The sequence below is a fragment of the Rhipicephalus sanguineus genome, chromosome 6 (genome assembly GCF_013339695.2).
Source record: "Rhipicephalus sanguineus isolate Rsan-2018 chromosome 6, BIME_Rsan_1.4, whole genome shotgun sequence".
Lineage (NCBI taxonomy): Eukaryota > Metazoa > Arthropoda > Arachnida > Ixodida > Ixodidae > Rhipicephalus > Rhipicephalus sanguineus.
The window spans coordinates 164844495-164870274 of record NC_051181.1 but is presented as its reverse complement, the minus strand read 5'-3'; the positions used below and the strand labels follow the sequence as shown (position 1 = coordinate 164870274).

The following is a 25780-nucleotide window of genomic DNA, read 5'->3' as shown; positions in this document are numbered from 1 at the left end:
AAGAAAGTTCTGTCACAAGTACTGTGAATAAATTTTCTGAGAAGTGGATTTTGGCATGAGTACTTCTGTACCAAGGATATGGAAGCAGCGCTTACTGAGCCCTGTGATTGTCTCCCCTGCCACCCACGGAAGGTCTCGGCCATTTTCCAGTTCCATTTCATTCCCATCTTCTCCTGTGCAAGACAGGTACAGCGCAGCTGCCTGGTGGCTTGGCAGCAGTGTCAGAACTCTCTCCACATGTGCTATGTTCTTATAGTTCTGTAAAAATTCAAACAAGAGCAACAATGTCAATAGTTGGGCCAAATGGTACATGATGCAAGAGAAAAACCAGCTGTAAACACAATAGACGCAGAAAGAGAAGGCAATAGAATGTCCTGTTGCCTTCTTTTTCTTTGTCCATTGTGTTTACAGCCGTTTTTTATCTTGATTCAAACAAGTAATTTGCGAGACAGCGCCACAGGCAAGTGCACATACAGGGGCTCTGAAGGACTAACTCTAAAGCACACAGGCGCAAACAGCCCAGTAGAAATGCTGATATATAGTGAAACATGTCAGACATTATGAGAGTTGCTCAGGCCAGACATAAGGTTCAAGTGCCTTTGTTTTAAAAAAAGTACCGTATTTACTTTAATCCAGGTGGCACATCCAAGCCTCTTGAGATAGTGAAAATTGGGAATTTACAGATTGTTTCTTTAGGGCAACGTGTAATGCATGAAACATTAATTGCGTCCATGCCTTCTTGTGGAATGCTCATATCGAACCATGAGGCCACCTGCCACTTTATAACCACCATCATGCTGATGGTAACAAACTGGCGGCATGAGTTGGCTAGTGGCATGTTAGTAACGACTATAACACTTTTCTCTAGGCAATGCTAGCTGTGCACTATTCTCCCAGTTGTTAGTTCCAGCGTTGCGTGTGTCTGACTCTCTCTCATGTCTCGTGGTTTTGCTGGCATTTCTTCAAGTAACATGAACCAACTGGCTCAGATATAGACTCTTCTGCATCTACAAGCAAGCCTCACCGCAATGGAAATTATCGTGATGAGGCAACACAGTTGACGAAATTGCTGTCAGAGTCGCTGGACAACCATTCGCTCCTAATTCTTGATGTGTACCAGGTGCAACTGACAACAGAGCTGCTGCTATTACGTCGTGAGTTGCTGTCCCCACATGACTGCGAAACGGCCCCCTCGATACCGAAACCAAAAGGGTTTTTTTTAGGCTTGTGTGGATATTCGAGCACTTCAAATATTCGAATGAATATTACAGTATTGAAATTCGCTTCAAAACGAATTTAAATTATTCTAAATTTCGAAGTATTTGAAATTAACAAACAGACTAGGGATGGGCGAATATTCGGACGTTTCGACTATTCGAACGAATATTAAGGTATTCGAATTCGCTTTGATACGAATTTATATTATTCGAAATTTCAAAGTATTCGAAATGAACGAATATATGTATGTTTGACCGCACATCACCCCGCTGTAAAGGTGGTTTCACTGCAGCGTCGGGTTGCTGTACCATGAAACCACCCTGCCAGGGAAAATCTGCACTGCCGCGAAGCCACACTTCAAGGTTAAGTGTACATATATTTTTTAATTTAACAGCGTGTTATACAGTCGAACCCATTTATAACGAACTTGAAAGTGTCGCGAAAAGTGGTCGTTATATCAGTAGTTCTTTGTATATGGACTCACCCTTAAAAACGTGTGCTTAGCAGCCAAGCCGTTTTTTTTTTTTTCTTTTTTCTGTGCACTTTTATTAAAGTGCTAACACCTCCGGCGACAGGCTAAGCCTTTTCGCGTCGTGAAGCGACGCCCGCTGTGAATTAACCGCCTTTGCAATGAACTGACACTCTTTCACCAAAGCGCGGTACCGCCATGTGGAGCCGATCATCCTTGGCTAGTTGCGTACAGCGCATCGCCTACTCTGCTCACAGAGTCGCTGGCGGGCCACTTGCTGTATGCCATATGCGCGCGTTTGTATGTTCTTCATGCGTGCTTCACTCCGGACCGGGCACAGGTGCGGCAAGTAGCCTGTTCGTTCAATGCGGCGACAATAAGCATTTTGCAAGCAACGCGCACTCTACGTTCCCGTGATGCTCTCGCGGCCCTGCACGACGATGCGCGGCGCACTTGAGTTGTCACCTAGTCAAATACGCATGCAGTATGTGCTCGCTGTCAGTGCATCGACGTTTCTCGGTGCCTGCGCCGCTCAACAACAGCGAGCTACTTTCGTTTCTGTGGTCTCGCACGACGCGGCGGCGGCGAACGTGCGAACAGCAGCATGGCGTGCTCGTACCGCCGTCAATCCGCATAGTGTATGGCGTACGCCACACGCACAGCCGAGCTGATATCTACGGATGACTGTGATAAGGTTGTCGGTTATAAGTCATAACTGCATGTTCATCGACGGCCGCCACCTCACCTCCGCTCTTTTCTGATGCTTATCCGCGAAGGCACCACCGCAATCGCGCTGAAGTTGTTATCACCGATCGACCGGTCTGTGCCCGTTACCGAAAAGACTGACGACCTTTCACGGCACATTGTGGCGTCAACGAGTTTAGGGACGTCGTGAACCTTTATGCGATGGAAAGTTATCGCGGTTATCACTTCTTGCATTTATGCCTTCTTGCGTTGCAAGGCATTGTTTGGTTCATCATAGGCGGTCGTAGCTGCAGAGAACAGTGTCAGGAAAGGTTACCGCGCGAAAGCCGACCACAAGGCTTCATGCTGCCTCCTATTTTTTTTTTTTCCTTACTGCCATTCTGCCACTGAAGGAATGGCTGGAAAGTTAGCAGTGACCTCGCTCGCAGCGTCCGAAATCTGCGTGCGGTGCTCGCTGATCTGGGATATCTTAGTCGTGCGTAAGCTGGAGCGGGGCATGCGCGAGCGCGCGCCCTTCTCTAGCTTTAAACTCTTTCTTCGCTTCGTATGTGTCATATTTTTACCGTGACCGTGTCTGAAGTGTTCGTTGTAAAAGTAGGAGGCTTTGAAAAATGTTCGCTATATGTGGACGCAGCTTCAATGGTTAGCATTGGAAAATGGTAAGTGCACCCAAATATGGTCGTTATAACCGATAGATTGTTATATGTGGGATCGTTATAAGTGGGTTTGACTGTATGGGCTTATATGTGCTAAGTATAGTAATTTTTAACTTGTAACGTATTGTACCACTTATAACTTGCACCCTACTGCTATTCAAATTTTGATACCCCCCCCCCCCATTCAAGGTTTCTTCCACTTCATTTCAAACCAAAAGGCTGACATTCACTCATACCTAGTTCCAGTTCTTAAAAATATTGTGCAAGGGTCATGAAGAAAATGCTAAATTTTTCTTAATAACATGTGGTGAGTACTATTCGAACTATTCGATTCGATATTATTCGACCAAATCACTATTTGCTTCGAACCTCAAATTTACTATTTGCCCATCCCTAGAGTAGACATACATAAACCGCGTGTAACCCCCTGTAAAGGTGGTTTCACTGCAATGCAGAGGTGCTACACCGTGAATACACCTTTCCAAAGAAAATCCGCACTGCCGCGAAGCCCCACTTTAAGGCTAAATGCACTTATTACCCTCGCATCGATTCATCATATTTTAAAGGGGCCGTGACACCCAATTTTCAATCGTAATCTGTGTTGTGTGGATTAATTCTTGTGCGTTCACAAATAAGCTGGTAAAATTTTAGTGCAATGGTCCAGCACTTAATTTATAACTGAACATTTTTATAAACACGCGAGCGGCCTTAGAGTCAGGCAACACTGGCGCACTCGTGAGCCGTGATGTAACAAGCAGCTTGCTGTGCGAGAGTCTGCATTCCGGCGAACCATTTTGTTCCTTGGCCAGTTGCACGTGCAGTCGAGCTATTTCAGCTTTCTTCAGCTTGGCAGTGAAAATGAATGATTTGTAGCGACTGAAACTATGGTAGAAGACGACGGCTCCGCTCCGTGCAGCACATGACCTCACACACGCCATGGCAAAATGGCGGTCGCCGGCAGTGGGCAGGTTTTATAGGCAGCGACTTCTAGGGCTTATTTTGCACAGAAATATTCTTTTACAGTCCATTTTTCAGATGCGTACAGGCATAATAGACCCTCTACTCCTATTTTTCGCTGAAAACTTCAAACTGCTGGGTGAAGTGTCAAGGCCCCTTTAAGTTTAGAAGCTTGTTATACCAGCTTATATGCACTAAGTGTAATAAATTTTAAAACGTAACATATTTTACAGGTTATGACTTGCATTCTACCTAAAGACAAATCCTGCTACAATTCAAAGTTGCTTCCACTTCCTTTGAACCAAAAAGAATGACATTTGCACATGCCTTGTTTCAATTAAAGAAAATGTTGTGCAGGTTAGTTGAGTCATGACAAATATGCTCATTTTCCCTGATAATATGTGATATATACCACTTGAATTCGATTCCGAAATTATTCAACCAAACCACTATTTGCTTTGAACCTAAAATTTACTATTTGCACAGCCTAGTTTTTTTTAAGGCCGTGGTATTAAAGATACATTCAATGCATTCCAATGTGCTACACAATACACTTTTTAGGGCTCTTGACAACAGTGTGTTTATTTGGAGCAGCAACACAAAAATTTGTGAAGTTCGTGTCAGTCACCCCATGGTCAGTAAGATGTTGCTGAAGCACTTTCTTTATAACCAAAGGTTGCGCATAAGGAAAGTTGATGCCAAATTAATTGGCTCATTGTAATGAAAACAAAGCTTATTCCTAGGCAAAAAGATAACATTTTGCAGAGGTCATGTTGCTAACTCTCTACATTCAACAAGCAAGGTAAAATTATGTGCGTTATAATTAATTATATGTGAACACCTACAAGTATGAGTGAGTTGCAAGTTTACTTTGTGCAGATGAGTGCCATAAAATTAGGCAAGCAAAACGGGAACAGATTACACACAAAGAGAGGCATTCGTCAATTCATTCTAAAGGCACTATGCTGCTGCAAACGGACCATAATGTAGTAGAACAACCCTACCTGGACTTCAAACTTGGCAGTAACCTTCTCTTCCTTCTGCACTTGGCGCAGGGTGAGAGGGGGGCCTGTGATGGTGCCCTTGCAGCTGTTTGACAGATCCACTGTGTAGGTGGGCAGGCCAGTCTGACGAGGTGCCTGAAACTGGAACAAGCAAAACAAATCTGGAGGCTCCGTTAGTGGCAAATGAGCTCGATGGTGGCAGCTTGCAAGATGAACTACTGATCACACTGCAGCATAGCTCATGAGGCCACAATGCGCACATTAAAGTCAGAGTGCTCATACTTGGTAGATTAACGTCCCCGAGTCCCAAATTGATTAACAGGGGCTTCAATGCAGGCTAGACATTTCACGACAAGGTTTGGTTGTAGCCCCAAGCAACAACATTAACGTGCACTCGCACCGCACAGTACACGGGCCTCTAGCATTTTGACTCCATCAAGGTATCTGATTTTCTTATGGCATCGCTTGATGTTAATGGTAGGGGTGTGCGAATATTCGAAATTTCGAATATTTTTCAAATAGTGTTTACTATTCAATTCGATTCGCGTTGGAATTTTACTATTCGAACTTCCCAAAGACAAATACAGTCCACGTCTGATTAAAAGTGGCCCCTTCAGAGTTTCAATATGCTTCACCTCATTACACTCTCGTATTGCAGCAAAGCTGCCTTTCACGTTCCGTTACGGTCGAACTTAGCAGAGAACAGTTAACATCAGATTGGAAGTGGTCCCTATGTTTTCAGTGTGCTTCACCTCATCACACCCCTGTATTGCAGCAAAGCTGCCTTTCAAGCTGCACTACGGTCGCAAATGTATTAACTCAAGAAAATGCTGGTTCCAACATGGAGATGAAAGATGTGGCAGAGGTGGGGGCTCAATTAGTGCTGTTTTGGACCTGAAATTTGGGCAGGAAGTCCGAGAAATTGGACGCCAAAGCATTTTAGCATCCAAAATTTCAAATGTTCTTATATATCAACGTCTACGAGGCAGATTTGGAACTCCGGACTTGAAGGGAGCACACCCTTGTCCGCCGCATCAGTTGGGCCTCCACAGAATTTGAAAGAGGAGGAGAGGCTGAGGAAATGGCATTTTTGCCTATCACGTGTAAAGTGTTGTCGGCAACACTTTGGTTGCCCCAAATCATGTACGTAAATACAATTTGGCCTCTACATTGCCTCATTCTTGATAAGACAGCTATGAAACACCACCCCACCAGCGCTTCATCAACCTAGCGAAAAGAAACACTTTCATGTTGCTATCTCATAAGAATACCAAATTTACTCGATTCTGCCGCGCCCTCGATCGCAACGTGCACCCGTTTTCCGCGACCAAAAAAAAAAGAAAAAAAGTAAAACATCGATTGTAACGCGCACCCATTTTTCATGAGAGAAAAGAACAAAAAAAAAGTCCGTAGGAGTCAACCTACATTCCAAAGAACAAGTATTTTGGTATTAAAGAACTATCCATCTTTGCGCAGCGCACGAAATTGACAAGGCACACAAGAGAAGAGGACGGGACAAGCGCTGATCTTCAACTGAAAGATTTTATTTGAAAAAACAAATATATATATATATAGAGAAACACACGTGCAACGCAAGATTACACTCGATCAATGAAACGGATTTCTTGTTCCGATAATGAGACTGATGGCTAACTTATACAAACACTATCGCACTTAGCCATGTGGTACGCCTCTGAAATCTCACGTGTGCGTTGATTATGATGGCGAGTGATGATGGACGTTTGCTCAAACGAAGGCAAGCACCCGCAATCCCGGCAGTGGCTGGCGAGGTGAGACAAAACGCCCCCCTTTCAAAGAATTCACATGCTCGCGCAGCCGAACATTAATACATCTGGCAGTCTGTCCGATGTAGACAGACTCGCAGGTACAAGGAATCTTATATACCACCCCCTCTGAACACGCTGTGTACTTCTTAACATGCCTGATTATGCAGGCATTATCACCTGCCCTTGCAACCCCATTTGCGCGTCTTTCAATCTTGCCACACAGGCTGCCCAATTTGATGCCACCCGAAAAAACGTCAACCTCATACTGCCCCGCAAGTTTCTTTAATCTATGCGAAATGGAACGTACATACGGAATCACAGCAAACCGTTTTCGGTCGCATTGTGAAGTTGGTATCTGGTTGTCAGAATGTGCATTAGATTTAATTCTCTTTAGCAAACGCTCAGAGGTAGTTGCCAGAAAAGAAGTGGGGAAGCCGGCCGCCATTAGCCGATCGCACTGATTCTGGAAGCTTTCGTCTATGGTATGATGACATGATTTTGAGATGGCCGAGAACAAACAGGAGGTGGCAATACCATTTTTTACAAGTTTTGAATGGGCCGATGTGAAGTTTAGGAGGGGCTTCACCGATCGTGGAGCGTAAATCCAACAAACATGCTCACTTTTAAATCGCAAATTTAGGTCAAGAAACTGGAGTTCATTTTTATGGTTGGGAACTTCGCACGTGAAAACAAGACCATTCCCCCTTTCCCTAAATGTTTTGAGAATGTTGACCATACCATGGGTGCCGCCCTCGCTTTCCATGAAGACTAAGAAATCATCTACATACCTAAATATATGTGTGCCCCAACCCTCGAAATCTCGCTCGAGATCGCGGTCTATCATACTTAACAAAATATCACTGAGAACAGGGGCAACTCTAGAGCCTATGCAGACACCCGAGGCCTGAACAAACAAATCCCCTTGCCATGATACAAATGTAGAATCAAGATAGAAACGGAGAAGTTCAAGAAAACTTTGCACTGATATACCACATTTATCAACAAACCGCGTCTCGTCATTTAGTTCAGTTATGGTTTCCTTAACACACTGCAACAGAAAATTATGCGGTAAAGAATAAAACAAGTCTTGGATATCAACACTGAAGGTGCTTCTTTTCGCTAGGTTGATAAAGCGCTGGTGGGGTGGTGTTTCATAGCTGTCTTATCAAGAATGAGGCAATGTAGAGGCCAAATTGTATTTACAAACATGATTTGGGGCAACCAAAGTGTTGCCGACAACACTTTACACGTGATAGGCAAAGATGCCATTTCCTCAGCCTCTCCTCCTCTTTCGATTTCAAATAAAATCTTTCAGTTAAAGATCAGCGCTTGTCCCGTCCTGTTCTCTCGTGTGCCTGGTCAATTTCGTGCGCTGCGCAAAGATGGATAGGTTCCAACTCGCCCGCCTATCAATCCTATTAAAGAACTAAAGTTTAAAAAAATAAAACACAGCCAAACAGCAGGCCTTGCCGCTAAACTGTCACCACTACGGCGGTGATACGAGTCGCGTAATGGATCAGTTCTCGTCGCTGTCGGACAACACCTTACCGCTATAAACGCTCTTCGATTTCGGGAAACCGGCCCTGCTTTGGTCCACTGAAACCTTTTCGTGAAGCTTTGCTGTAAAAAATCTTCTGCTTCTGTTTGCGCCAGTCTCGCCCGTACGTTTCGGGAACTCCGAACAACCGCGATGCGGCCCAATTTCAGTCCATCTCTACACATGTAATAACTATTCTTTTAAATGCGGCGTCGGGGTGCACTCGTCGAGTATTTGGAGTCGGCGCTTCCATGCCGTCGATGCGAACGCAGAACGGGATGACGAGCTCCTCAGCACACGTACGAACTGAAACAATGGCCGAGGCGCGTAGGAGGCGGCCATTTTGAAATGTCGATGGCAATATGATAACCGAGTTTCTTTTTTTTTTTTCAGTACTCGATTCTAACGCACATGCGATTTTTGGACTCATTTTACCGAAAAAAAGGTGCGCGTTAGATTCGAGTAAATACAGTACGCTTAGGAATCCTCTCCAACTGTTTTTCTGCAATTTCGCTTCGAAGTATTAGAAAATTATTAGAGAAATATTTGAAAAATATTCGATTCGATTCGATTCACACTCACACTTCCAATATTCGAATTCACTTCGCACCCAAAATTTTGCTATTCGCACAGCTCTAGTTAATGGACTTACCTTGCAAATTACGACAAACTTCGGTTCACACGTATAGTTTCCTGCCATATCAAGCACAGCCAAGTCGAAAGCTGGGGTAGAACCATTTTCAAATGAGAGTTGGTCTTCAACTTCAGGCAGGACCTGCAGTTCATGTGCTGGCCCTGAAAGGGTCATAGATCGAACAGATGTATGCATACATGTAATATATCATTACTAGGCACAGACTTTGTTCGAAAAGCAGCAATACCACCACAGCATGCAAAAGGCACATGAAATGCTCACCAGGAAGCAAGCGAATCTTGAGGGTCTGTGTGTTCTCATCGAGGCCAGGAATTTTCACGGTCAGATTGAAGCTCTTCACATAAAAAAAAAGCACTAATTAACACCCAAAAGGCCAGCTTATATGTACACATACACAAAGTAAAAGAAACAGGGAGGACACCATGAGCACATGCATCTATCTTCTGACCGTATGAAAATAAGGCAGCTTACCTTTCCCGAGTTTGACTCCACAATCCCCTTGGCCACAATGCCCTTGATTATCAGCGTGTTGCCTTTGGCTTGGACACCATCGTAGGATAATTCCAGGCCACTTTTCATAGAAAAAAGGAAATCAAAGTGCTAAAATATCACCGTGTAATGTCTAAAGAAAAAAATAATAAATTGGTTTTCTGTATGTTACAGAACAGATGATAGGTCCTATATGTTTGAATGGCAAATCGTTAAATTACAAGTGCTGCAAATGAAGATTACCGTATTTTCCGGTGTATAAGTCGCACCTTTGTATAAGACGCACCCCCTAATTTCTACGACTTTCACGGGAAAAAATGACATATATAAAACGCATGCATTTTTAACACTGTCAACATGATAAAACTAGAGCTGTGCAAATAGCAAAATTTGAGGTGCGAAGCGAATTCGAATATTGAAGTGTCAGTGCAAATCGAATCGAATATTTTTCGAATATTTTTCGAATACTTCGAAGCGAAATTGCAGAAAAAAAAGTTAGAGAGGATTCCTAAGCATACTCTTATGAGATAGCAACATGAAAGTGCTTCTTTTCGCTAGGTTGATGAAGCACTGGCGGGGTGGTGTTTCATAGTTGTCTTGTCAAGAATGAGGCAATGAAGAGGCCGAATTCCATTTATGTACATGATTTGTGCAACCAAAGGGCGCGCGACGGTGGTGGCTTTTATTGCGGCCGTAATCTCCGTGGTCACCGCACTGCTTGAACAGCAAGTAGCTGACATCTAAGATCACAGCCGCCTCAGTCTTATAAGAAAATTAGATATATTTTTACGAATGCTCTCATGCTCATTTTATCGTACTCGTGAATTAAATATAAAGAATTCGGTCTCGCAGAATCGCATGACTTTTTGCGTATTTAAGACGCACCGTTGTATAAGACACACTAGCGAAAATATCGGAAAGAAGGTGCGTCTTATACACCGGAAAATACAGTAACTCACACTGAGTCCCCACCCAGAAACACAGATAATATAAGGGCCAACAGGCAGCTAAGCAGCTTACTTGGCCTTGAGCTCTGGCCTGAGGTCCGGAGATGGCTTGGTTGAGTTCCCATACTTGTCAAGAAAGTCCAGCGGGATCTGGAAGGGTGTGCCAACACGAAATGGGCCCTCCAAGTAACCCACATTGAACTTGTCTGGTGCAGCTTCTGCAATTGAACAAAACAAACATGTATGAGCAAAAAAAGAAATGCTCAGCTAATAATACAGCACACCACATTCGTCATGTGTCAAGGCAATAAAGTACTGCAACCTTATCATTGCATACTACACAGTGTTGCAATTAATTTGTCCCAACCCTCAGTTCCACTTTTGTAAACAAAATACAAAAATTTGTAGGCAGATGAAAGAAGTGCCTTAGAACATTCCCAGAGAAAACATGAGGGATTTTTAAGACAAAGCTTAATGTGTAGCACAATGCTCACCATGACAACAGGGTTTCTTTTTTAAAAAACACCATCCTGATATATCTAAGAGATCAAATATAGCACTTAAATCGAACAGAGTATGCATGCATTTTTGCATTCTGCTTCAACCAGAATGCAGCCGTGGCTTCTGAGAATGAAGCCCACAACCTCAGCAGCAGAACACAGCTGCCATGGAGCTATCACAATGAGTTGTAAGTTTAAACTGCAACTTACAGTCGAACCTCGTTAATACGTATCCGCTCTTAAAACACTGCTCTTAAAAAATTTTCTTTATTTCTTGATCGATTTTGATGAAACTTGGCGACTTCATGTATATTTGTGTGCTGATTTCAAATATGCAATTACTTTTCTAGTATATTGTGTATTTTTTAAAATACGAAATATTTCATGTGTCTTTTGGATTTTGGATTGGATTGGAAAAACTTTATTTACTGGAAAAACTTTGGAATTATTTTTCTAGTATGACGTGTAGTTTTTAAAATACAAAATATTTCATGTGCCTTTTCGGGAGGAAGATTTTTTTCTAAACTGAGTTAATTACAAAGTAAATCAGCATATCACAATAATCTGCAATCGGAACTGTGTGCAGTGCAACAAAAATTGGTGTTCTAAACCCATTAGAACAAAAGTTACGGTATGTTGAACATTCACTAGCGAAATCCTAGCTTGAAATCGACTCACTCGCAAATGTTCAACACACCACAACTTTTGTTCAAATGGGTTTACAACATACATTTTTGTTGCACTGCACACAGTTCAGATTGCAGATTATCGTGATATGCTGATTTACTTTGTAACGCAGTCAGTTTAGAAATAATCTTTCAAGTGCCATGTCCCCCTTAGGCGTACTAATGGTTAAAACGTAGTTGCGACGAATCCCCGACCGAGTCTCATAGGGCCTAATGCATTCGCTGACCGCTTAAGCTGTAGTGCTTCGACCTACGCCTATCGGTTAGTGCGTACCCCGCGTACCGCGATAACTTTTTGTGCCACAAAATTTTGCTGCGCCGCTGAACTTCCGGACGCCATAATGTGCCGCCAAAGGTTTTCCGTCTTTTCGAGAAGTGCGTAGATTGGTCGATCACTGATTCCGACTTCCGCGTGATTGCGGCAACGCCCTTGCTGGTAAGCATCGGGAAAGAACGAAGGTGAGGCGGCGGCCACCGACGAACGCGCCAGCATGACTTATCGCCGGTAACCTTATCACAATAGGTATCTTCAGATATCTGCTCGGGCACACGTGCGGCGCAGCACTACTCTAAGCCTACTGCACGCTTTTAATAGGCGACAACCTGCACGCACTGAGCCGCTGATCCCTGCCGCGTCGTTGTGCGGGGCCGTGTTCAAGCGCACGCCGCTTTGTAAAAACGAAAGCAGCTCGCTGTTGCGGAGTTGAGCGTTGCTGGTCGCGGGCGACGCGAAACCTCTTTGCATTGACGCTATCATGTTAAACGCAAGCGTACGGCGCAGCAAGCGTAGCGCTGTTGTAACCATAGTGCACACTTTTATTGGGCGACCCCCCAAATGCGCTTCCATCCACTGCCAGGACCGCTAGAGTGTCGCGAAGTGCGCATCGCTTGCAGGAAGTTCGTCATCGCCGCGTTAACCGAACGAGCTACTCGCCGCATCTGTGCACGGTCTGGAGCGAAGTGGGTACAAAGAACACTCCCACGACAAATGCGCGCATGCAGTACAGCAAGCGGCCCGGCAGTGACGACGTGAGCCGAGAAGGCGACGCGCTGCACGCAACTAGCCAGGAGACTATCGGCTCCACGCAGCCGTACCGCGTTTCACTGGAACTGCCTCAGTTTTCATTTAGGAGCAGATTGCGGTACAGATGCACGCACATATATCACGGAAAGCCGACACTGTCCGTTCTGTCGCTATGTCGGTCACTGCGTATACCGGACCTTGTAATAGTTCCGAAATGCTCCTTGGCGTCGCCATCGCGCGCTATCGGACGATCGTGCAAGAGTACCAGAATCTTTTCTCCACTTTGGCAAAGAGAAAGAAAAGGCTTTGCAGTGGGTACTTTAGGCAATATTTGCTGTGGCACTGTATTTATTTCTTTGCTGGCGGCGATGGCGTACGCGAGGAGATGCAAATTTTTACTTGGTGGTTAATGCGTACTACTGTTTAGTGCGTAGTTATGCGGCGTTCCCGGCAGGTACGCATTAATGAGGTTCCACTGTATAAGATTACCAGTGGGCTTCTTTGATTCTTTGAATTTTAAACTTTGATTCAACTTTCATTAAGGGGAGAGGCTGCTCTTCATAAAACTCTTTTTTTTTTTTAATCCTTCACTGATTTCGATTAAACTTGCCAAGTTCTTTCCTAAACTTGAGAGTGACTAAGTATCTAAATCTGCATATCACAGTAACTGGGAATGAGAACTGTACGCAATAAAACAAAAATAGTAAGCTTGAGCGAAATTTGAGCACTTCGAATATTTGAATGAATATTACAGTACACTCAAACCTCGATATAACAAACACGGGTATAACGAATTATCGGTTATAACACAGTAAATGATGAATAGCCTTGTCATAGCTACAGTGTTACAAATAAAAGTTTATAACGAATTTTCGGATATAACGAAGTTATTTTCGTGGCTTATGTGACTGTTATAATGAGGGCTGAGTGTATTTGAATTTTATTCGATTCGAATTTAAATTACTGGAAATTTCAAAGTATTCGAAATGAACGAATAAGTGTACATTAGTCCGCATGTAACCCCCCTGTAAAGGTGGTTTCACTGCAGTAGAGGGGTGCTATACAGTGAATACACCTTTCCAGGGAAAATCCGCACTGCCGCGAATCGCCACTTCAAGGTTAAATGAACATATTACCTGCACGTTGATTTATCATTTTTAAAGCTTAAAAGCTTGTTATACCAGCTTATATGCTCTAGGTATAGTAAATTTTAAAACGTAACGTATTTTACAGGTTATCACTAGCATTCTACCAAAAGTGATAATAAAGTTGCTTCTCTCTCTATCTCTCCACCGAAAGTGAAATCCTGCTACTATTCAAAGTTGCTTCCACTTCCTTTGAACCCAAAAGAATGACATTTGCACCATGCCTTGTTTCAATTTTTAAAAAATACTGTGCAGGTGAGTTAGACAAATACTAGTTGCACATTCGAAATCAGCACATAAATTTACATCAGCAAGTTTGACGAAAATTGATCAAGAATTTTAAAAGAAAGTTTTAAAGTCCAGTTTTAACCTGGGAAGAAATTCAGCCGATAAGAGGTTAAAGCAGTGATGCTACCGAGGACTTCTGACTTGGAGCAATTTTTGGAGCAGCAAAATTTCCGTTTTGGAGCACTTTGGAGCAGCAAAATTTTCGTCTTGGAGCACTTTGGAGCAGATAATTTTGCATCTGGGAGCATTCTGGAGCAGCGAATTTTACATCCTGGAGTGCAATACAGAAGCATATTGCATTAACATTCAAGCACCTGAGTATTATTATGGGGCTCTTATGAAGGCTAGAAATATTTCGATTCATTGCAAATCTTATGGAAAAAATCATCTCAGGAGCATAGGCGTGCGCACAGGGGGGGCAGGGGGGGCGGCGCCCCCTAATCACCTAAGAGGGGGGGCGCATATTCTGCCCTGTACATTGACCCTTCTAGTCACCTAAGGGGGGGGCACCAAATCTGCCCCATACATTGACTTAGTAGGGTGGGGGGGGGGGGGCGCTGCGATGAATTTTCGCCCCCCCCCCCTCCCTGATGGGTAACCCTGCGCACGCCTATGCTCAGGAGAACTCCATATTTCACTCGCTAATGAAAAAATAAGGGCTCATGCAGTTGAGTGTTCTGGATTAACCTCTTCGGCGATTATTTTCGACACTAGCGCATCAACAGAATACCGGATCAAGATAATTGCACTTTACGAAATAACACTCTAAATACATCTATGTGGTTATCAGCAGACATGGTAGACAAACGCCGTGATGTACAGCAGTGCCTCAATGCCAAAGAGCCACACTGTCCCTGATGCATTCCCCTAAGACAACCCCAAGGCGAAAGCCAGGTTCTTTTTCTTCTCGATCGACGGGTTCATCCTTCCCCTCCCTCTGTGCAAGCTTTCTGCACCTCACCTGGTTTTGCGCTAGCTCCATAATCGGCGCACCGATCACGGAAGCAGTGTAAAGTGACGATGTCATGTGATGGCGTCATCACGATATATAACGCCATGATGGCGTCACAAGTTTTGACGCTCTATGACGCGATGATGACGCCATCACATGATGATTATTTTTAGCATCAATCGATTGACGCCGCCGACGGTCCATTTTCGTGTTTGATAAAGCATCTAAGGCTTTCGCATTAATATTGTGTATTGAACGTTAACAGCCCGGCCCTACATACCAAACTGTCCTCCACCATGTCACCTCTGTGCCATGCGCGAAACAGCTTCGCTTATCATCCATTTCACAGAGTGAAATGGCTCCTCAACTTTTTAAAAATTTTTATTGCGATAGCAATTATATGGACACTCTAGGCGGATTTTTGCCGTCGCCGTAATTTTCCGTATAAAGTCCAAAATAATAACATCACCACGCGCATTCTAGCCGCGGGTAAAAGCTCGCGAGCGCTGGCGACGAACGCGGCTGAAGCGGAGATTAAAACTAGCCGGCCGTCTGTCTCCGTCGCACGGACAGCGCATGAGATAACATCTTCCCGCGTGCGGGCCTGCCGTCGATTGCTCATCAAACAGAGGAAACGCCCCGCTCGTCTTTCGTAAGGAGCATGAAGGGACGCCAGGGGAGTGGAAGGGGGGGGGGGAGGGGACCGCATCGTTCGAAGGGCGCAGTCGCTTGCGCGCGCGCTATCTCGAGGCCTGTTTCACATGCGAGCGACCGAGCGGCGGGGCCCGCGGCGATCGAGCGGCAGCAGGACGCTCGGACGCGGCTTCGTTTCACATGCACCGCTTTTGCGCGGCGCGCGCCTCTGCGATGCGCAGTGATGGTTGTGGGAAGCGCCCGTTATCCGCGGGTTTCCTTTCTCCGGGCTCGCTTGTTTTGGTGCGCTTGGGTTGCAAGTTTTACCAGCCTTCTACTTCGGTGATCGATTTTCACGCGCCTAAACCTTGAATGACGAAAATTTGCAGTGTATCAGAGTGCAATTAAACAACTTCAGTAGTCACGTTTATTTCTGTTCCAGCTTTCTTTTTTTACCACGCAAGTCATGTTGCACGCACATACACTTGGCCATGGAAAAGCAAAAGAAAGAATTTGTTTTTGGGGTTTTAAGCTTTCACAGGGCTTTCGGTGGCTTTTGCTCTCGAATGCCGCAAGGCGTTGGTGCGCTGTATGGGCCGGCAAGCGGATGCAAGCGGCCCAGTCGACGACATTGTGGGTTTGTGAAGGAGCTCGTCTCTTTTTTTTTTTTTTGCCTATGGGCATTCTGCAGTAAAGAGGCGGCGGCATTTGTCGTCTTCGGGGTACGTGACCACTAAAAAAAAAATGAAAACAGTAAACTATTCGAACGTGCTGTACCAGAGTAGTAAAAAAAAAAAAAACTGAAACATCTGCTGCGAAGTGCGGAGTGTCGTAGGTCCCCCTGTCCGGACCTATGTTGGTGTCACGATTAGATAAAAATACAAAAGAACAAAATGACACGTGCAAACGATTTGTCTGCTTTGATGGAAGCGCAGTAGAGAACAACAAAAGGAAAAGAACGCGGCGTTTTCTACACTGCCAGCTCGTTGCAGCGAATGTCGTCTGCTAGGAAACCGAGTCGGAGCGAGTTCCTCCCGGCGCGCGCGGCTGCTCTCGTCTCCATCCCTATACAGTCACGTGCTCCCCGCGTCACTGCTCCCCCATTGGTTGACCTTGGGCAGACGCTCTGCCGCTAGCGAATTTTTCCAAATGTTGCGAAGAAGATCGCAGCGTCCTTTGGTCGCCCCTTAAAACCTGTTTTCGGGCTTCCGCGACGGCAGCCGCTCCGCTCTTGGAGCAAAATCGCTGCATGTGAAACAGGCTTTAGACCTCGAGGCATCAGGAGACGGCTCGTGAACTTGCTGTGCTCTCAACGCTTACTTCGCGTTTAGAGAACTCAGAGCAAGAAAACGCTTCGGTTCCTGGAGCGGCCATATTCCCTTAAACCAGCGTTTTGTTGAGTTATGCGAGATCGGATCCAAAAGAGTTAGCTGCTAGCCTTACTTCGTTTAACAATACAATTTTTCGGTATCGCATTCATTACTTCGCTCTTAAGCGAAACTGAGTTTTTTTAACCGTTAGCTATTGACCCCCGAAAGCGAGGGGCGGAACATGGCGCAGCCGCTTCACTGTGGGCCGTCAGCGACGGGCCCGCTACTGACAGCTGCGCCTTCGCGGCTGCTCCGACCAGGAGATATGATTTTACTAATGAGATGATATTTTTAAAAAAGCAAGCAAAAAATTCGAATTGGAACCCTAGCACGTGAGCTCGAAAGGCCAGGGCCTTTTAGGGGGTATTTACCGCAGAGTGATTACAAACTCGGTCGTGCTGGCGGAAGGAATTACGAAAAAGCTGTTCTGGATGAAGATCCATGGATAAAGTATATCTGAGGAAAAGTGTCAACGCGTTTCCACCGTTCGCGTACTCTTCCATAAACGCGAAGAAAGGAAAATCCGATATTGTCCCATATATCTACTGCGAGCGATCCCAGATTTCATTCCGCGATGTCCGGAAACAGAAGTGACAGACATTTTAGCGGCACGCATGTAGGTATTACTGAACATTGCTTTCCTTCCGTGCCGTGCGACGCTTGAAACGTGCTATCAGCAGCGTTTCTGCAACAGACGACGTCCGCCGATCAATCGCCGTAGCACTTTCTCGCTACCGAAGGCCTAGACGTCACGAGCCTCTGCGGAGAGCGCGTTTCGCTGTCGAGCCGACTTGCAGAACAGAAGCTGCGTCGGCACCGTGCATGGCATCGTGGCTTAAGGCCGAGACAGACGGTACGATTTTCCATGCGATGCGACGTCCGACGCGGCGGAGGGGGAACCGGAATAGTGACCTTTCATAGCATCAGACAGCCACCATTCCGGGTACCGCACCTGAGCGTCGGCCGTCGCATCACATGGAAAATCGTACCGTCTGTCTCGACCTTTACTCGAAACGCACGCGCGAGCGCTATTTATTCAGCAGAATAATTCTTGGTCCATGATTGCGACTTTATTGGCAGCCCCAAGATCAAGCTGCACATGTTCTGACGCGCCGGCGGTGCGATTGCCGGTGATAGACGCCCCCAAACCCGAGACTTTGGCGCAGTTTGGCGCAAATTTCGTCGATATTATCAGGATGGCGCAGTAAATACAATTTGGCGCACTTTGGCGCAGTTGGCGCAGGAGTGGAATCACTGGGTTAAAGAAAAGAGGAGTTTTTGTCTTTCGTATTTATCACACTTTCATTAATTCAGGAAAGCAAAACAGAGATGTTACCTGTCACCGTGAAACGAATCTTAAATGATGGCAACTCCTTGCCAGATGTCATAGCTGTGGTAGAGTCGCTCAACATGGCTTGAAGGGTAAGTGTGTGGGCACCCAAATTCTGAATGTTCTCTGCAAAAGAAAAAAAAGAAAAGGTCAGTGCCACTTCAGACAGGACACTATAAGCCACCAATACAAAAGAACAAGCCAAATTAAAGCATCAAATTGCCCCCACACAGTTAATGTTTTGATTCAAGATGTTTATGCTAGAAGTTAGACGGCTTATAAAGTAAGTTGTCAGAATCGTGAATATCAGCACTATAAGTGTACTGTGCTACAGTCGATCCCGGATATATCGAACTCGGATGTATCAAATTATTGCCTATATCGAACAGTTGAGAAATCCCCTTGAATTTCCCATGCAAAAGTATGGGGCTGGCGCGCATGTACATCGAACTCCCACACAGCGAAACAGCCCCTATATCGAACGCTGCGCTGCGCCGAAGCTCAGAAAGTGCATTTTTACTAAAAAATATTCATCATTTTTCGGACATGTTCTATCAAGTTCCGATTCCTCCTCGTGCACAGGTGACGAAAAGGCGGCGTTATTCCATTGCGTTGATCTAGTTTGTTGCGCAGCGCTTGTCAGTGCATCGGTAAATTGGATGCGTGATCCGCAGGTTTTAATGTGCAGGCATAGTGTTTTTCAAAGACGCTGATTGCTGAGGGCATCAAAATTAGAATGCGAAGTGACCCGGCAGCCTCGTAGTAATGTTTGCATTCCCTTCCTTGTTTGTTTGCGCACGTTGGCATGCAGGCCCGAAAAGCATGGCCTTCGAGATGTGCAACCTCGTGACGTATTTTTGGTGTTTTCGGTTTTATAACACACATCGGTGTGACTACATTTGCGAGAAGCACTTCTCGGACAGCGCAATAGACAGGCGGCGCTATTATGGTGAGCTTGGTGGCGAAGTTCTGCTTGACAAACCGAAACAGCCAGTGTTGTTACAAGATGCCGTGCCTTCAATATTTCCGCGCGCTGTCCCAGCTACCCGTCTGCTGTTCTAAAAAAAAGAAGAAAGGACAACGTCAAATTTCGACCACCTGGGGCTTTGTAACGTGCACCTAAATGTAAGCACATGGGTCCTTAGTATTTCCCCTCCACCTGGATGCGGCCGCCACAACAACATAAATCTGAATTGATGACATATAGGGCGAGTCCCATCATTTGTTGAAATAAATTATAGCTAACTCATTGAGTTCCCGTTATCAAAAATTATAGATTTCACGTTGTACAAAATATATCACGTTGGTAATTTTCCTATATGTGATGCCATTTTTCTCGTTAATTTACCGAAAATACTTGGAGTGCGCTTGAGCTTCGCCTTCAAGAGTAGAACGTGATAGCGTAATCGGGCCTCGTGCGCATCGCCTTCTCAAATGCTAGCCTCACCGACACCAACGCCGACACCGGTATTTCTGCGAAACAAGCTCTTTAACATTGTCACGTTAAAATTTGGAGCCGGAGAGGACGCACAAAAACTGGGGGTGTGTGAATATTCGAAATGTCGAATATTTTTCTAATAGTGTTTGCTATTCGATTCGATTCGCACTGAAATTTTACTATTTGAACTATTCGAACTTCCCAAAGACAAATGCAGTCAACGTCTGGTTGAAAGTGACCCCTTCAGATTTTCAATATGCTTCACCTCATAACACTCTCTTATTGCGGCAAGGCTGCCTTTCAAGCTCCGTTACGGTCGAACTTAGGCAAGAGACAAAGTCCGGTTGAAAGTGGTCCCTAGATTTTCAATATCCTTCACTTCATCACACCCCGGTATTGCGGCAAAGCTGCCTTTCAAGCTCCGTTACGGTCGAACTTAGGCAAGACACAGCCAACGTCCGATTGGAAGTGGTCCCTAGATTTTCAATATGCTTCACTTCATCACACCCCGGTATTGCGGCAAAGCTGCCTTTCAAGCTCCGTTACGGTCAAACTTAGCTAAGAGACAATGAACGTCCGACTGGAAGTGTTCCTATGCTTCGCCTCATCACACCCCAATAGTGCGGCAAAGCTTACTTTTAAGTTCCGCTACGGTCGCAAATGTGTTAACTCAAGAAAACGCTGGTTCCAACATGGAGATGAAAGAGGTGACAGAGGTGGGGGCTCAATTAATGCTGTTTTGGACCTGAAATTTGGGCAGGAAGTCCGAAAAATCGGAAGCCGAAGCTTTTTAGCATCCAAAATTTCAGATGTTCTTATATACCGATGTCTACGAGGCAGATTAGGAACTCCGGACTTGAAGGGAGCACACCCTTGTCCGCCACATCAGTTGGGCTTCCACAGAAGTTGAAAGAGGGGGAGAGGCTGAGGAAATGGCATCTTTGTCCATCACGTGTAAAGTGTTGTTGGCAACACTTTGGTTGCACCAAATCATGTACAGTAAAACCTCGTTAATTCGAAGGCCTCGGGACCGAGAAAAATATCCCAATTAAGCGGGATTCCCAATTATCCGAAACAACGCGAAATCAAAGAAATCAGCCAGAAAACGTGATGTACGGAAGTCACACCTTTATTGTGGCAAGTCAGCCTACTTGGAGAAAAATTCCTCCATGCGTGACTGACGCGTTCGGTAGTTCCCAGCACTGAAAGTCATATTTTCCAGCCTGTCAATGAGGCGCAGCATCTCAGCCTCGCCGCCGTTGCACTCGACGAAGCTGCGCACAACACTCAAGGCATCGATGACATCCGCCAAAGGGGGTGCTCGGGAGGGCTCGTCATCGCTGTCAACATTAGAGGCCGAATCGGTCGATCTCGCAGCTATCTCGCTGTCGATGTCGGCGTAACACGTCTGCACTGTGCACTCGACATTTGCGTACTCGGAGAATCCGATTGGAGTGCACTCCTCGTCCGCGTGCAAAGCCTCATATCGAGCGCAGAGAGTCTCCCCTTCTTCATCAAACGGGCAAGTGACAGCGGTGACAGCAAACTCAGCGGAGGTTGCCTCTTCTTTCACAAAACCGGCGTGCTCAAAACACCGTCGAATAACGGTGGCCTCCACCTGCCTCCATGCGTGAACAATGAGGCAGATACCACCGAGGAGGTCAATGTTATACTCCTTTCCGTTGTCATAGCAAAGGAGCATTCGCTTCAACAGATTGTAGCGATATATTTTCCTGGTATGGTGTATGACGCCCTGGTCCATCGGCTGCGATAGCGACGTCGTGTTCGGGGGTAGAAAGACCAGCCTGATTGCCTGCAGGTTCTGAATGTCGCCGTGAGCTGGGCAATTATCGACGACGAACAAAACGCTGCGCCCTGCGGCCGCAAACTTGCGCTCAAGGTGCCGCACGTATTCTTCAAAGAGTGCAGCCGTCATCCAAGCTTTCTTGTTGTTTTTATAGATCAGGTCATCCTTGGATGGCAGTCGTGCATTTTTGAAACAACGAGGCTTTTCTGTCTTCCCAATAACAAGCAGTGGCAGCTTGTGCTCACCGCACATGCTTGCACCAAACAAAACAGTGATTCTATCTTTGTTCTGTTTCCGCCCCTTAATGTCTGCCTCCTTCAAAGCGAACGTCTTCGTAGGCAACATTTTGTAGAACAGAGCAGCTTCATCAAGGTTGTAAACATCTGCTGCTTCGTACTTGGCGAGTAGTGGAGCCAAGGTGTGCTGCTTCCAGCCGTCGACAACAGACTGATCCGCGCTGCCACTCTCGCCACAAACAGTCACGAATGTCAGGTTGTTGCGCTCCTTAAATCGGCAAAACCATCCATTGCTGCATTTAAACTCAGAATGTCCAAGTTGCAGCGCCAGCTGGTTGGCCTTCTCACGCAATATGGTCCCATTCACAGGAAGGTGTGCTGCGTTGGCTTTCTGCAGCCAGTCGATCAGAGCTGCTTCAACGTCGGCGTACGTAGGCGGGCGTACTCGTGTACGCTTTGACGAGTGCGTCTTGCTGTAAGCATCGAGAATTTTCTCCTTATTCTTGATGATGTTGCACAGCGTTGACAGAGGCACGTGGTGCTTTTCGGCGAGAGCCGTTTTCGACGCCGTCGACTTGCTGGCCTCTTCAATTAAGCACACCTTTTCGTGCAGGGACAAGCTCTTGTACTTCGGCATCTTCCTTCCAAGCACACCTCAATCAACTAATTCACAGGGAAGACACTCAAGCGGAGACAGGAGACAAATGGAGCAGTCGCACCGAATCGCACAATGCTCGCCAGCCGACATCCAAATGGCACAAAGACTCCACAAAACATTCACTTCGCTAGTGGCTAACATCGCTGTTGAGATGATGATGATCATGATCGCAACCGCACGCATCGCCGCCTGGCAATTGCTAAAACATGGCGTCTACGACGTATTTCCGGTAAAAAAAAACATGGCCTTCGAGATCCGTACATCAAAAAAAAAAAATGCATGTTTTAGTTACAGCCTCCGAGATTCGCAACACCCTTTGCATATCTTGGAAGTCGCGGCCAAGTGTGCCAATTAACCGGGAAGTCGCAGACTGGCCGCACCAATTATCCGGTTAAATTTACATGTAAAAATTTGGGACCGCGCAAATAATACAAATTATCCGGAATTCCCAATTAACCGAGTACAAATTACCGAGGTTTTACTGTACATAAATACAGTTCAGCCTCTACATTGCCCCATTCTTGATAAGACAACTATGAAACACCACCCCGCCAGTGCTTCATCAACCTAGCGAAAAGAAACACTTTCACTGTTGCTATCTCACAAGAACATACTTAGGAATTCTCTGCAACTTTTTCTGTAATTTCAAATTTCACTTCGAATTATTCGAAAAATGTTTGAGAAATATTCGAAAATTATTCGAAATTATTCGATTCGATTCGCACTCAATGTTTATTATTTGAATTCGCTTCGCACCCAAAATTTTGCTATTCGCACAACTCTGACAAAAACACATCCATTCAGGCGTGAAGAGCGAACGGCGAATCGGCGACGAATGGCCTTGAACCGATGAGCTTCGTTGGAGAGCGCAGTGAGAGGGTCGCGAGCATTTTTCCTTCTCCGCTAGCGGACTCTCATGACAGAGGGTGCGTGAGCGCTGTGCCCGATTCCGTGATTTTATTAGGACGCCCGAGCGAGCGCAGTTTCGCCTCCTCAAGAATTCTTGCTCCGTGAGGTTGGCATAACACCACAAAATGATCTGTAGTATCCAAATGTCTGTTCTAAGCAGATCCGTTGTAACGAGGTTATACTTAGCAAATGCAGTAAAAAATGCAACTACACTCAAACCTCATTATAACAGTCACATCTGCCATTAAATTAACTTCGTTATATCCGAAAATTCGTTATAAACGTTTATATTTAACACTGTATCTATGACAAGACTATTCTTCATTTACTTCGTTAAAACCAATAATTCGTTATATCCGAGTTCGTTATATTGAGGTTTGACTGTAGAGACTAATCCATAAAGACTGGTTGTAGCTTGGTTTATACCTGCAGTCATGACATCCATGTCAAACGGGCAGATGGCTCACAATGTGCATGTGCAAGCAAGGCAGCAACTCACCCATCCTGCGAAACCAGTAGCCCCAGTTCTTGTTGTGAGGAGAGACGTACTGCGCGACCACCTTATCACCCGCTGCAGCTGCATAGAAGAGAACAAACGGCATTTGGTGAAACATAAAAGCTACCTGAAGCACATACATTACTCAGAAGCATAACGTGACATATGAAAAGCGTTTCATATGACATTGCGTCATCAGCGCTTCTGACATCGTGGCCTTATTTTGGCTAATATAACTACGCATACAGTGCCCGGTGGGTCAAGATGTATGCATCTTCACAAGTTAGTGTCTTAGTTTTTTGGTTTTCAGGTATCAGCTCTAGGCCTACCCAATGTAAGAGTGTCGCCAGCCATCATCTGTGGGTGTCTATTTCCAAAGCATCCTACACAGTCTTCCTCAGTACTTGCATTAAGTTTTACACTTGCAGAAGTTCAAATCGCACTTTTCTGGGGCTGGCCATGAGCACAAGAATTCCAACAGAACGCAGGAACATTTAGACGTGGCGGTAGCGGTTTGGCTTCAAAGGACAGGAGGAACACAGCTGCGCAATGGTGGCTTCAAGCTGCGTGTCGTGCAACTTAAAACACACCACACAACAGTCGCGATGTTTTTTTTTTTTCTTTTTTCTTTTTTAGTTTCAGCAAAGATACGAGACCAACGTGAGATGACCTTGGAGCATATGGCTGATGCTACACGTTCACCAGGTTGCAAATGTCAGGTGGTACGCCTTTTTTACAGGAGGTGAACGCCAACAGTGAGGACTTTCGTGACGCTGAATTCTCACATCTTGCTTAGACGCACTTTTAGATCACCTTGCGTGCGAATTTCAGCTTGATATTTTCAGAAATGAAAGTTTATAGTCCAAAGATGGTAATGCAGATGAAAACAATAAGTGAATTTTTTTCTGAAAATAGCGACCCGCGTCTCCCCTTAAGGCTTTCGCCCTAAAAAGCATGGTCTGTGCCACTCACAGTGCCAGACGATCTTCATCTCCACGGAGAGACGCTTGTTCTGAGCCCCAGGTAGCTTGCTGACATTCTCCCCTTTTTTGTTCTGAATTTCCACCTTGATGTCACCTGCACAAGACTGCGACATTAATAATCAAACCCACGGCAATTAGGATGTTAATGAACACCTTAAAAACAACACAAAATATGCACCACACCGAAAGAGGTACAATAGACAGAAATAGCACTGTTCTTGTTCTCATTTTTATGTTCCCTGTTATTTAAAGATGTAGAGCATATACAGTAGAACCTCGTTGATACGCTTTTAAAAAAAAATGCAGAAAATAAACATACGATCCGGGAAAACGTACAATCCGGATCCAGTAAAAATTGAGGCTGACAAGCCCATATTGAGGGGCAAGGGCAAAAAACGTTTATTTCTCAAAAAACAAGGAATGACTTCGATTTTCGAACTCCTGGCATATCGATGGCAGCCAGAAGTCAGCTAGTTAGTTCCGGTCCTGGCCGGAAATAACGTTGTGGTCACGTGTTGAAATCCCGAGACAACCTGAATCGAACTCTGGGACAACCAGCGTAAACGTAAAGAAACGCTACCGCCCTGTCAGTAGACGAAACTTTGCACAGCATGAGCGTCAGTTCTTTCTGCATTGCCGCTTGGAAATATGGGGATAGGTTTGCCGACGAGCGGAAGTGATATTCTCGAGCATACGCATTTGGGATACGATCACGTACGTTCGCAAGATCATGCCCGACTCACCCCGTCCGTGAAGAAAACTGCCGCCCCGCTAAAGGCTTAACAAGCTCTACTCTTCGCAGTGCACGTAACAGTCACGGTACAACACGATATGCGAAATCCCGTGAAAGTGATAAGCGTCCCCGAAAGTGACAGCTGCTCGTGGCTATCGCATACTACGT

General features: G+C 45.4%; 1 protein-coding gene across 1 annotated transcript in view; it reads right to left on the bottom strand.

Annotated features, from left to right (window-relative positions):
- The window catches only part of LOC119396986 (structural maintenance of chromosomes flexible hinge domain-containing protein 1), a 218328-nt gene that overhangs the window by 117586 nt on the left and 74962 nt on the right, over positions 1-25780 (bottom strand). The window contains exons 18-26 of the mRNA XM_049416665.1: positions 24869-24973; positions 23900-23977; positions 18359-18478; positions 10498-10642; positions 9460-9559; positions 9250-9322; positions 8986-9128; positions 5010-5150; positions 96-258 (exon numbers count right to left, since the gene is read on the bottom strand). Of these exons, the coding sequence (XP_049272622.1) occupies positions 96-258; positions 5010-5150; positions 8986-9128; positions 9250-9322; positions 9460-9559; positions 10498-10642; positions 18359-18478; positions 23900-23977; positions 24869-24973 (1068 nt within the window). The remainder of the gene's footprint in view (positions 1-95; positions 259-5009; positions 5151-8985; positions 9129-9249; positions 9323-9459; positions 9560-10497; positions 10643-18358; positions 18479-23899; positions 23978-24868; positions 24974-25780) is intronic.